Source organism: Adiantum capillus-veneris, chromosome 19 (genome assembly GCF_014529385.1).
Source record: "Adiantum capillus-veneris isolate H3 chromosome 19, ASM1452938v2, whole genome shotgun sequence".
Lineage (NCBI taxonomy): Eukaryota > Viridiplantae > Streptophyta > Polypodiopsida > Polypodiales > Pteridaceae > Adiantum > Adiantum capillus-veneris.
Genome location: NC_140949.1, coordinates 3,754,449 through 3,766,980, shown reverse-complemented (window position 1 = coordinate 3,766,980; position 12,532 = coordinate 3,754,449). Strand labels below are relative to the sequence as shown.

General features: G+C 43.9%; 1 protein-coding gene across 1 annotated transcript; it reads left to right on the top strand.

Annotated features, from left to right (window-relative positions):
• The first annotated feature begins 8,749 nt into the window (after positions 1-8,749).
• LOC147433477 (uncharacterized) lies at positions 8,750-9,476 on the top strand. The gene is made up of 2 exons (XM_086489727.1): positions 8,750-8,902; positions 8,982-9,476. Exons 1-2 carry the CDS (start codon positions 8,862-8,864, stop codon positions 9,223-9,225), a joined length of 285 nt encoding a protein of 94 aa, XP_086345853.1. The 5' UTR covers positions 8,750-8,861; the 3' UTR covers positions 9,226-9,476.
• The last annotated feature ends 3,056 nt before the right edge of the window (positions 9,477-12,532 follow it).

Genomic DNA, 12,532 nt, shown 5'->3' with positions numbered 1-12,532 from the left:
AACATGTCGCACCCGCTTTTTTATCAAATAGCAGGCAACGCTCACAACTTTCAGAACAGCTCCCTTTCCGTGTTCTGTTCGATGCGAAACAAGGGCCTATCTCCAATTGCAATCATGTACGGGTGCATCTGGCTCTCCGCAAGATGTTGATATGGGCCAAAAAAAATTTATTATTACATTCTTAGTCAAAGGCTGTTGAAAAAAGATGCCATGGCCATATCAACGTGCTTGGCACTGTCTTAGTCGATATGTATGCAAAGCGGGGGCCTCTCTCCAAATGCAATCACCTATGCGTGCATCTTGAAGGCATCTGGCTCTATGCAAGATGCTGATATGGGCACAAAGTTCAGTCAGAGGCTGTTGAAAAAAGATGTTGGGCTTGGCATTGTCTTGGTCACTATGTATGCCAAGTGCGGTGCGCTTGAGAAAGCACTACAAGGAATGCCATCTGTTTTCAGCAGATGCGAAGCAAGGGCCTCTCTCTGAATGCAATCAACTATGCATGCATCTTGAAGGCATGTGGCTCTAGGAAAGATGCTGATATGGGCACAAAAATTCACAATTATATTTTTAGTCAGAGGCTCTTGGAAAAAGATGTCGTGCCTAGCATTGTCTTGGCCGATATGTATGCCAAATGTGGTGCACTTCAGAAAGCACAAAAAGTGGTTGAGGAGCTTCCTATCTGGAATGTATGTCGCACGCGCTTTTTTATCGGATAGCAGGCAACACTCACAACTTTCAAAACAGCTCCCTCTCCGTGTTCTGTTCGATGCGAAACAAGGGCCTATCTCCAGTTGCAATCATCTAGGGGTGCATCTTGAAGGCATCTGGCTCTCCGCAAGATGTTGATATGGGCCAAAAAAATTTACTATTACATTCTTAGTCAAAGGCTATTGAAAAAAGATGTCATGGCCATACCAGCGTGCTTGGCACTGTCTTAGTCGATATGTATGCAAAGCGGGGGCCTCTCTTCAAATGAAATCACCTATGCGTGCATCTTGAAGGCATCTGGCTCTACGCAAGATGCTGATATGGACACAAAATTCAGTCAGAGGCTGTTGAAAAAAGATGTTGGGCTTGGCATTGTCTTGGTCAATATGTATGCCAAGTGTGGTGCACTTGAGAAAGCACGACAATGAATGCCATCTATTTTCAGCAGATGCAAAGCAAGGGCCTCTCTCTGAATGCAATCAACTATGCATGCATCTTCAAGGCATGTGGCTCTAGGCAAGATGCTGATATGGGCACAAAAATTCACAATTATATTGTTAGTCAGAGACTCTTGGAAAAAGATGTCGTGCCTGGCACTGTCTTGGTCGATATGTATGCCAAATGTGGTGCACTTCAAAAAGCACAAAAAGTGGTTGAGGAGCTTCCTATCTGGAATGTTGCCTCTTGGAATGCACTGATTGCAGTATGTGCACAAACGAGAGCAGGCCAGAAAGCTCTAGGTTGTTTTCAGCTGATGCGACGCGAGGGCCTCTTTCCAGTTGCAATCACCTATGTATGCATCTTGAAGGCATGTGGCTCTACGCAAGGTGCCAACATATGGGAACAAAACTTCACAATTAGTCAGAGGCTATTGAAAAAAGATGTCATGCTTGGGATTGTGTTGGTCAATATGTATGCCAAATGTGGTGCGCTTGAGAAAGCACAAAAAGTTCTTGAGGAGCTTTCTGTCCAGACTGTCGCCTCTTGGAATGCACTAGCTGCAGGATTATATTGTTAGTCCGAGTATGTTGAAAAAGATGTTGTACTTGGCACTGTCTTAGTTGATATGTATACAAATTATGGTAGGTAGAGCAGCGTACCCGGAAGCGTGACAACCACCTGCCATGTGAATCCATCTCAAGCTTTGACAACTCGGTAGTGTGCTTTAGTGAAGCCCAGTTTTCCAGAAATCTCACATTCTTAAAGGGCTTCGGCTATGCTCTCCTCTGCATGGTCCTCCTGCAGTTTGACTGCCACTTCCGAACTATTCCCTTTGACATGCAGGTGCAAGATGCTGATACAGGCACAAAAATTCAGGCTGATCTTATTAGTCAGCGACTATTGATGAAAAAAGATATCATGCTTGGCAATGCCTACTGCACGTTTCACAAGAAGGTCTAGATTCTCTATAAAGCTTTGAATTTGTAAATCTTAGTGTGGTCATGCTCATGAGCATCCCAGCCAAGGTATATTCACGAAAGCATAAGGAGTTCTTGATCGGCTTCATGTCCGAACTGTCTTCACTATTACAGATAAGCCCAATATAGTTGTTGCAAGAAAGCACTATGTTGTTCTCACCGCATGAGAAATGAAGGCCTCTTTCCAATTGTTCAAATGCAATCCCTTATGCTTGGCACTGTCTTGGTCGATATGTATGACTGGCACTATCTTGGTCGATATGTATGCCAAATATGGTGCACTTCAAAAGGCACAAACTTGAAGTGGTTGAGGAGCTTGCCTGGCACTGTCTTGGTCGATATATATGCCAAATGTGGTGCACTTCAAAAAGCACAAAAAGTGGTTGAGGAGCTTCCTATCTAGAATGTCGCCTCTTGGAAAGCACTGATTGCGGAATGTGCGCAAACGAGAGCAGGTCGGAAAGCTCTAGGCTATTTTCAGCTGATGCGACGCGAGGGCCTCTTTCTAGTTGCAATCACCTATGTATCCATCTTGAAGGCATGTGGCTCTGTGCAAGGTGCCAACATATGGGCACAAAACTTCACAATTAGTTAGAGTCTATTGAAAAAAGATATCATGCTCGGGATTGTGTTGGTCAATATGTATGCCAAATGTGGTGCGCTTGAGAAAGCACAAAAAGTTATTGAGGAGCTTCCTGTCCAGAATGTTGCCTCTTGGAATGCACTGGTTGCAGGATTATATTGTTAGTCCGAGTATGTTGAACAAGATGTCGTGCTTGGCACTATCTTAGTCGATATGTATACAAATTACGGTACGCAGAGCAGCATACCCGGAAGGGTGACAACCACCTGCCATGTGAATCCATCTCAAGCTTCAACAACTCGGTAGTGTGCTTCAGTGAAGCCCAGTTTTCCAGAAATCTCACATTCTTAAAGGGCTTCGGCTATGCCCTCCTCTGCATGGTCCTCCTGCAGTCTGATTGCCACTTCCAAACTATTCCCTTTGACATGCAAGTGCAAGATGATGATACGGGCACAAAAATTCAGGTTGATCTTATTAGTCAGCAACTATTGATGAAAAAAGATATCGTGCTTGGCAATGCCTGCTGCATGTTTCACAAGAAGGTCTAGATTCTCTATAAAGCTTTGAATTTGTAAATCTTAGTGTGGTCATGCTCACGAGCACCCCAGCCAAGGTATACTCATGAAAGCATAAGGAGTTCTTGATCGGCTTCATGTCCAAACTGTCTTCACTATTACAGATAAGCCCAATATGGTTGTTGCCAGAAAGCACTATGTTGTTCTCACCACATGAGAAATGAAGGCCTCTTTCCAATTGTTCAAATGCAATCACTTATGCTTGCACCTTGAAGGTGTGTGGTCTTATGCAAGACGTTGACATGGGTGAGAGAATTCATGATAAGAGTACTAGTCAAGGGTTGTTGGAAAAAGGTACGGTGCTTGGCAGTGCTTTGCTCGATGTCCTCATGAAAGCACAAAAATCTCTTTGTCCAAAATATTGTAGCGCGTTGATTGCATGATATACCCATCAAGAACATTCTGTTAACAAAGCAAACCTCCCTTGCCACAATGTCGTGCATCTTGAAGGCATGTGGCTCTACGCAAGATGTTGATATAGGCACAAAAGTTCACAAAGATTTTGATGTTGAAAAAAGATGTCGTGCTCAGAACTGTCTTGGTCAATATGTATGCCAAATGTGGTGTGATTGAGAAAGAACAAAAAGTGCTTGAGGAGATTCCTGTCCAGAATGCCGCCTCCTTAAAATACAATGATTGCGGGATGTGCGCAGCAAGAGCAAGGCCAAAAAGCTCTAGGCCATTTTTATTTGATGCAAAGCAAGATTAGTCACCTATACTTTGGTCTTGAAGGCTATGATTACATCTTGAAGGCATGTGGCTCTACGCAAGTGCTCGAGGAGCTTCTTATCGAGAGTGTGGACTCTTGGAATGCACTAATTGCAAGATATGTTGCATAGGGACAAGACCAAAAAGCTCTAGTCTGTTTTTAGAAAATGAAAAACGAGGGTGTCTCTCCAGTTGCAATCACCTACGCATGCATCTTGAAGGCATGTGGCTCTACACAAGATGTTGATATGGGCACAAAATTTCACAAACATGCTGATGTTGAAAAAAAGATGTCGTGCTTGGCACTGTCTTGGTCAATATATATGCCAAATGTGATGCGGTTGAGAAAGGACAAAAAGTTCTTGAGGAAGTTCCTATAAAAAATGTCCCCTCTTGGAGTACACTGATTGCGGGATGCGATTAACAAGAGCGGGGCCAATAAGCTCTAGGCCGTTTTCAGCGAATGCAAAGCAAGTGTATCTCTCCAGTTGGCAATCACCTATGCATGCATCTTGAAGGCATGTGGAATGCATATGCTTGCGCCTTGAAGGCCAATGGCCTTACACGAGCCGTTGTCATGGGTGAGCGTATTAACGAGAAGATACCTAATCCAGCGCACTTGGTGAAGGATGTCATGCTTGGCAATTCTTTGGTTGACATGTATGCCAAACGTTGTACTGTCACGAAAGCATGAAAAGTTTGTGATGGGCTTTCTCTCCAGAATGTCATCACCTGCAACATGTTGGTTGCAAGATATGCCCAATATGCCTATCACAAGGGTATCAGAATCCACGATGTGATTGCTAGTCGGGGGTTGTTGGGAGTACGATGTCATGCTTGGCGGTGCTTTGATCAATATTGTGGTTCCCTCTTACGAAACGTAATGATTGGCACTGCCTTGGTCAACATCTATGCCAAATGTGGCCGGGCCACGAAGCCCTGGGCTGGGCTGTTTCCAACAGATGCAAAGCGAGGGCATCTCTCTAGATGTAATCACCTATGCTTTTGTCTTGAAGGCATGTGGCAATGCCTTGATGTCTGGAATGTCATCTCTGCCAGGAAGCTCTTGCTGGCTATTTTTAGGATGCAAAGCAAGGACATTTCTCCTGATGTAATCACTTATGCTTGCATCTTGAAAGCATGTGGCACTACACAGGAGCAATGATCATGTATGCGAGATGTGGTGTACTTGAGAAAGCACCAAAAAGTGCTTGAGTATGCTTTCGTCTTGAAGGTAGGTGGCACTACGCAAGATACTAATATGGGCAACAAAATTCACGATGATATTCATAGTGAGGGAATGTTGAAAACAATCCAGACCTTCCTGGACCCTCAATGCCAAGATTCCTGACAAGATTCGTGTCCGAAATGTTGTCTCTTGGAACACATTGATTGCGGGACATCCCCAACAAGCGAAGGGCCAATAATTTTTGGGTTGTTTTCACCAGATGAAAGCGAGGGCATGGAATCACATCTGCTTGCATCTTGAAGGCATGTGGCACTACGTAGGACTTGGCTGTCATCTCGTGGGGCACACTAATTGCAAGATATGCCCCTCATGGCTGTGGCAAGAAAGTTGTGGGCTGATATGGCCTGGAAGTCAAAATCCAGATGCAAAAGTGAGGGCCTCTCTCCAGCTGCAATCACCTACACAAGCATCTGGAAGGCATGTGGCTCTGTCGCGCTTTTTTAGTCAAAATCCAGATGTGAAGTGAGGGCCTCTCTCGAGATGCAATCACCTACGCAGGCATAGATGCAATCACCTACACAAGCATCACATGTCGCAAGATTTTTTAATCACACGTTGATCACAGGCAGTGACGACTTTCAAATCTATCATGCTCCTTGTCAGGTGTTTTGTTCGCAATGTCAGCAGATGCGAAGCGAGGGCCTCTGTTTAGATGCAATCACCTATGCATGCATCTTGAAGGCATGTGGCTCTATGCAAGAAAAAAGATGTCGTGCTTGGCATCGTCTTGGTCGATATGTATGCTAAATGTGGTGCACTTGAGAAAGCACAAAAAGTGCTTGAGGAGCTTCTTGTCCGGAATGTCTCTCCAGATGCAATCACCTACATAGGCATAGATGCAATCACCTACACAAGCATTACATGTCGCAAGATTTTTTAATCACACGTCGATCATAGGTGTTGACGACTTTCAAATCTATCATGCTCCCTGTCAGATGTTCTATTCGCAATGTCAGCAGATGCGAAGCGAGGGCCTCTGTTTAGATGCAATCACCTATCCATGCATCTTGAAGGCATGTGGCTCTACACAAGAAAAAAGATGTCGTGCTTGGCAATGTCTTGGTCGATATGTATGCTTAATGTGGTGCGCTTGAGAAAGCACAAAAAGTGCTTGAGGAGCTTCTTGTCCGGAATGTCGCCTCTTGGAATGCACTAATTACGGGATGTGCGCAACAAGAGCAGCCCCAAAAATTTCTAGGCTGTTTTCAGCGGATGCAAAAGCAAGTATTTCTCTCAAAATTCAGTCACCTATACTTTCATCTTGAATGCTACGCTTACATCTTAAAGGCATGTGGCTCTACGCAAGTGCTCGAGGAGCTTCCTGTATGGAGTGTGGACTCTTGGAATGCACTAATTGCAAGATTTGTCCCACGTGGGCAGGGGCAGAAAGCTCTAGTTTGTTTTCAGCAGATGCAAAGTGAGGGCCTCTCTACAGATGTAATCACCTACGCATGCATCTTGAAGGCATGTGGCTCTAAGCAAGATGCTGATATGGGCACAAAAATTCACAATTTTATTGTTAGTCGAAGGCTGTTGAGAAAAGATGTCGTGCTTGGCACTGTCTTGGTTGATAAGTATGCAAAGTGAGGGTCCGTCTCCAGATGCAATTACCTTTGCACGTATCTTGAAGTCATGTGGCTCTACACAAGATGCTAATATGGGCACAAAAACTCATAAGTATATTGTGAGTCGGAGGCTATTGAAGAAAGATGTCGTGCTTGGCAGTATTGTCTTGGTCGATATGTATGTCAAATGTGGTACGCTTGAGAAAGCACAAAATGTGCTTGAGGAGCTTCCTATCCGGAATGTCATCTCTTGTAATGTGCTGATTCGAGATGTGCGCAAGAGCAGGGCCAGAAAGCCCTAGGTTGTTTCCAGTGGATGCAAAGCAAGAATCCTTCATCCACGTGGCATCAACCATCCAACGGCAAGTGCTTGCTCGCTTTTTTTATGGCCTTCATCAGTCGACTTGTCAAGACGTGCACCTATTTATCTATTCCTGCTCTAAACTACAGTTTCGGCCCTCTGATGTCTTTCTCATCACAAACTGAGAAATCGTCAGAATTACAGCCTTTCAGTGAAAACAGGAGATCGGCTTCCTTTGTTCTTTCTTGGTACCTTCACAGAAAAACCACAAGATGGGTAATCACTTAGAATTGACGCAGGATGTTGGCAAGGAAGCTCGTCAAGGCCGTTCTAAGCATATGCAAGCAGAAGGCCTTTCTCCAATGCAATCATCTATGGAAGCAAGCACCTATGCCAGCATCTTGAAAGACTTTGTAATATGCTGGCATGGGTGAGAGAATTTATGATGAGAGTGCTAGTCAATCACAAGCTATTCAGAAACAGGTTGTTCTTAGCAAGGATTTTCTTTATATGTATGGAAAATGTGGTGCCCTTACAATGTCCACAGAAAGGCAACAAATCCACTAACAACTCTAGGGAAGAAGCAATACTCGTGAAACACATCAAGCAGACTCACAAAAGCATGAGAAGTTCTCATGTCCGAACTGTCATCTTTATTACATATAAGCCTAACATGGCTGTTTCAATATGAAAGACATTGACATGGGTGAGAGAATTAATGATGAGATTACTAGTCACGGGCTGTTGCAAAAAAATATCGTGCTTCCTATGATCTGGAGTGTGGATGTAAGATTTGTCCCATGGGGATAGGGCCAGAAAGCTCTAATTCTCTTTCAACAGATGCGAAGCGAGGGACTCTCTCCAGATGCAATCACCTATGCATGCATCTTGAAGGCATTTGGCTCTACACACGATGCCCAACATCATTGATGCAAGGAAGTGCATCAACGAGAGACATTCAATCCCGTGGTGAGTAAGCATTATCGTTTTTTGATTTTTGACACTGAGAACGCAGTTAATGAATGCACTGAAAATTGCACACTGCCGTGGGAATGGCACATTCCCTCGTATTATAAAAATTGGAGAGGATTGTGCAAACTCCCCCATGTAAGGAGACTTGCATGTTTTTTTTTTTTGGAAACATGAAAATGGAACAATAAACAATTAATAACATTGACATCTTCTATGATCACGAACATTGAGCTTGAAAAAATTCTAACCCTCCTTGTGGTTTTTTGCGAGGTACCCCTTTGAAGCACTACGATCGATATCCCATTTTTGCAAAGAACGCCTCTGAACCACGACAATCGGTATCCAAAACACTCTCAGGTAAAAAAATCTAACACGCTTTGATGAAATCTCTCTCTGTGCTTCATTTTCTCTCGGATAAAAAAATCTCTCTCTCTCTCTCTCTCTCTCTCTCCCTCCCTCCTTCGTTTTGAAGTCTCTCCTCCCATTTAATAAATATCTTAGACAAATTAATAGCATCAAATAAACATTTTTTTTTTCATTTGAGAAGTGCTGAAATGGCATTATAGTTTTCAATATTTTACTTAATCTAAATTCGATACGAACGCACGAAGCACTCTAGTTGAAATTTTAGGGGTATTTTGGGAATTGAGGGGGATTTTGGTAATTTTCCCTTGTTCTAGCAATTTATCCATCGTATCCTATTTGCATAACATATTAACCACTAAGCCCAGCAAGACTCAGGCGCGGTAAGCTCTTCAGAATTTCAGATCCCCCTGGAAATGGAAGGCCAGAACGAACGTAGAGAGTGCTCGATGACAGAGTACGCGAAACGTGCCTTGTATGCAGCTGTGTTGCATACGCCGAGCTTTTTCTTACAGGGGGTGTTGCCTTGTACGCAGGTCATGGATTTTCTCCATCATAGCATGCGCAATTGCCGTCCCATATGGCATTCGAAAGAAGTCGTTGGCACCCCTTGTCTTCTTTGGTTCCACGGGCGCCATGCTGGATATCATCATGAGTGTCAGCGCCTGTGAAAGAGAGTTTCAGGAGAGACAGCAGGAACTTCTGCTTCAAAAGCAGCAGCAACAGCAGCAGCAGGACTCGCCTCCCCGTGCATTTGTTGATGAGGACGCCATTGAATGAGCCCTCTGACATCGTGCAGACGTCATCCTACATGAAGTGCCATGATTTTGTATTGTGGCTTTTTCTCCCTATCGACCATTGTGTTCTTGTTCGGTATCGATGTTGCTGATGAGGTGCAAAACAGTCAGCATTGTATGGGTTTTACCGAGTGTCAATATTTGTGAATGGTGCTGGTGTTGTCTTTCATACAAGTTGGTCAGAAATTTTCAGAGCTTTCAGGTAACAAGATAGTGGCATATTTGTTGAAGGCACTCATAATTTGCCACATGTCAACAAAGATTTTATAATTATCTTTTGCTCTTCTTTTCTATATATTGTGAGTGTTGAGTGGATCTGCGCTATATTTTATTTTAAGGAACATTCAAAGTAGCTTTCATCCATGTGCGGAAACAATCCCTTTAAATGAGCTATTATAGTGGTCCTTTTCCTCGTCGATCGAGATCTCCACTAGGAAGGCAATGAAATAGTGGTAGTTAAGGAGTATGCTGGTGGTGAGGAGCCATATATAAGAGGAGGAGAGAGCGGACGCGATTGCACATGAAAAGAGAGTTTGGATTAGGTTTTATTAGCCTTTAAATATTCTCACATCTTGTTCACACCTACTAGGACGTCCAACTTGGGCAGGTCTCCAACAATCGCCCCCTTCAACCGAACATGGCATACTTTGTCATCAAACGCCCCTTCAAAACTTAAATCACCACTCTTATGACACCTAGAGTTTTAGGTTTACTCCAAACCATAAGCGTTTGGTATGCTCATAAACCGTGAGTTTTAGGTTTTCTCACAACCAAGGGTTTTAGGTATGCCCATACCCAGATGCTATCACATAGAACCCCCCCTTAACACGTAGGGTGTAAGTCAATATAGAAAGCATCATATGGAGTTTTGGGTATACTCCTCAACCCTAGAGTTTTTGGTGTACTACTCAACCCTAGACTTTTTGGTCTACTCTAGCTAACCTTGGGTTTATGTTTACCCAAGAACCTCATGAGATGTGGCATAGAATAGGGGTAGAAAATTATCAAAAAGGTCTTACTGCTTTTCTTGTTTACAATGTAGCAATCCCTTGATAGTTTTGACGATCAACAAATATTGATAAACATAGTGATGAATGTAAGGTTTTTGCCGAACTTTGTTCAACACACAAGTGATGACATATATAGAATATGAAAATCCTTCGCAGGCCTATGAACCGCAATAAGACATGATGGCTAGCATATATTCCATCATCATCTAAAATGGACAAGAACACAAAGGCTTTTTGTGTTAGAGTTTTGACATCTCAAGTGAAGTGTCCAATGTGGTCCCATTATTTGTTTTGGCTTTTAGGTATTTATTCTACTTATTTGTCAAAGTCTAGGTAGGGCAATTTACCGAGGTTGCTATATAGGCAACCCCTTGCCTCCATTGTATACACATTCAATTATTCATTGCCAAGGTTGATTGGTTCAGGAGTCTCTCTCTCTCTCTCGCTTACTCCCCTTGGTCTCTATGCTTCTGCATTGTCGACTTTGACATGGTATCAGAGCCGTGTTGGTGAAGAGCCTTGGTAGAAGAGGAGCTGCATAGCGAAGAAGAGCTCGTGAATTGAAGCCCTTTAGACGGCGCCGCCGATCTCCCCCACCGCTTGCGTTTTGACACGTTGCTCGACGGCGGGTCGTGGAGTTGGCGTCGTCTTCTTTTCCTCATTGTGTCGTTGCCTCTGCGTTTTGAAACACTAGGGCGTTTTGTGCCCTCCTGTTGGCTACACGTAAGTGCGAGTCCCCTTCTTGTAGCGTGCGTTTTAAAACACCACCCTCCTTAGCAGTAGCACTATCAACGGCCTCTCTCTGCGACACTCTAGTCGACACTGACCGCCATCGTTTTGGAACGGTCTGGTCTACCCCTCCCCTGTCCTTGACCAGTGGCCCAAGCATCGTTTGCAACAACATTTTAAAACGCTATTTGCAGATCTTGAGGGCACCTTACGATAGTGGAGTGGACCCCCATCGAGATTGTCTTGGTGATTAGGAGGGATTCTTGTGCACCTTTTGTAGAAGGTTTGGAGACTACAAAGCGGCCTTAATTTGTGGAGCCACTTGGGACTAGCAGACAAGTGGACTAGCTTGGAGATCTTGTATTAGGTTTAATGGCCATGTGACCGACTGTGTCACAGAGTGATGATGTGGCGGACAACAAAAACCCTAATTTCTGCCAGAAACCCTAAAATTCCTGCAAACCCTAATTTCTGCCAAAAACCCTAATTTCCGGAAATCGCAGAGGCTTTGATTTTTTTTTTTTTTTTGTTGAAATGATGAGCGACGCGAATTTTGCTTTTTTTTATATAAAAAAAGAAAAGACTCTCTAAAGAGAGAGAGAGGACTACTGCTTTTGATTTTAAAAGCTTTTGGGGCTCTGCTTTTGGGCATCCCTTGTAACCTTTAAATAAGTGGTGAGGGTCTCACTTCTGAGAGCATCTGGACGCAGAGTCTGAGAGTGAAACCCTAACCGCTCTCTTGTACTTTGATGATTGATTAATACAAAGAGAAATACCGAAAGGGGTGCCAGTCTTTGGGGCCAATATCTCTAGGCACGGAACTCCGCCAGGCCAGTGCAAATCTATTGTGATCTGTGAATTGTTTTGAAGTGGTTATTTGGTGCTGTCGCGGTTGATTCTTGACTTGGAGTGTCTAAGTCTGTTACAATGGTATCAGAGCCTGGCCGATTTCTCTTCTACGGGAAATTCGATCCCCGAATTTTTTTTCCGCGGCACCTATGGCTTCAGGCAATGATCAGTCGACTCCCTCTGCATCTGGAGATGCGGGCTGGGATCACAACGAAGATTCGGACAGAGAGTATGGCCCGCCTCAGCCTACTCAGGCGGAGCAAAGAGAGATGGAGCGTCGTCAATTGATTGGCGATGCAACAAAGATGATGCTCAATTTTGCCAAGGACCCGAAGATGGAAAAATATATGAACCAGACCTCTTTGGAAGAGGTACAGATGGAGTGGCAGAGAACCAAAACACCACTCCCGAAACCCGCTCTCAAGAAACCTTCTGCCTCCAAGAAATATACGGAGAAGGAACTGGAGAACGTGGTTGATGCATGGATTGCTCAACTTTTTGACGCGCAAAAGAAAGCCAAAAAAGCACGGCAAAAAGCAGAAGAAAAGCATTGACTTTCCAGGTTATTTGGGTCGTCAGTCGACTTTTGACAAGGCAAAGAAACAGAAGAAGCGTGTTCGATTTGAAGGAGTACCCAGTTCTTCTTCTTCTTCTTCTTCTTCTTCTTCTCATAGTTCTTCTAGCTCCTCGGATTCGAGCGAA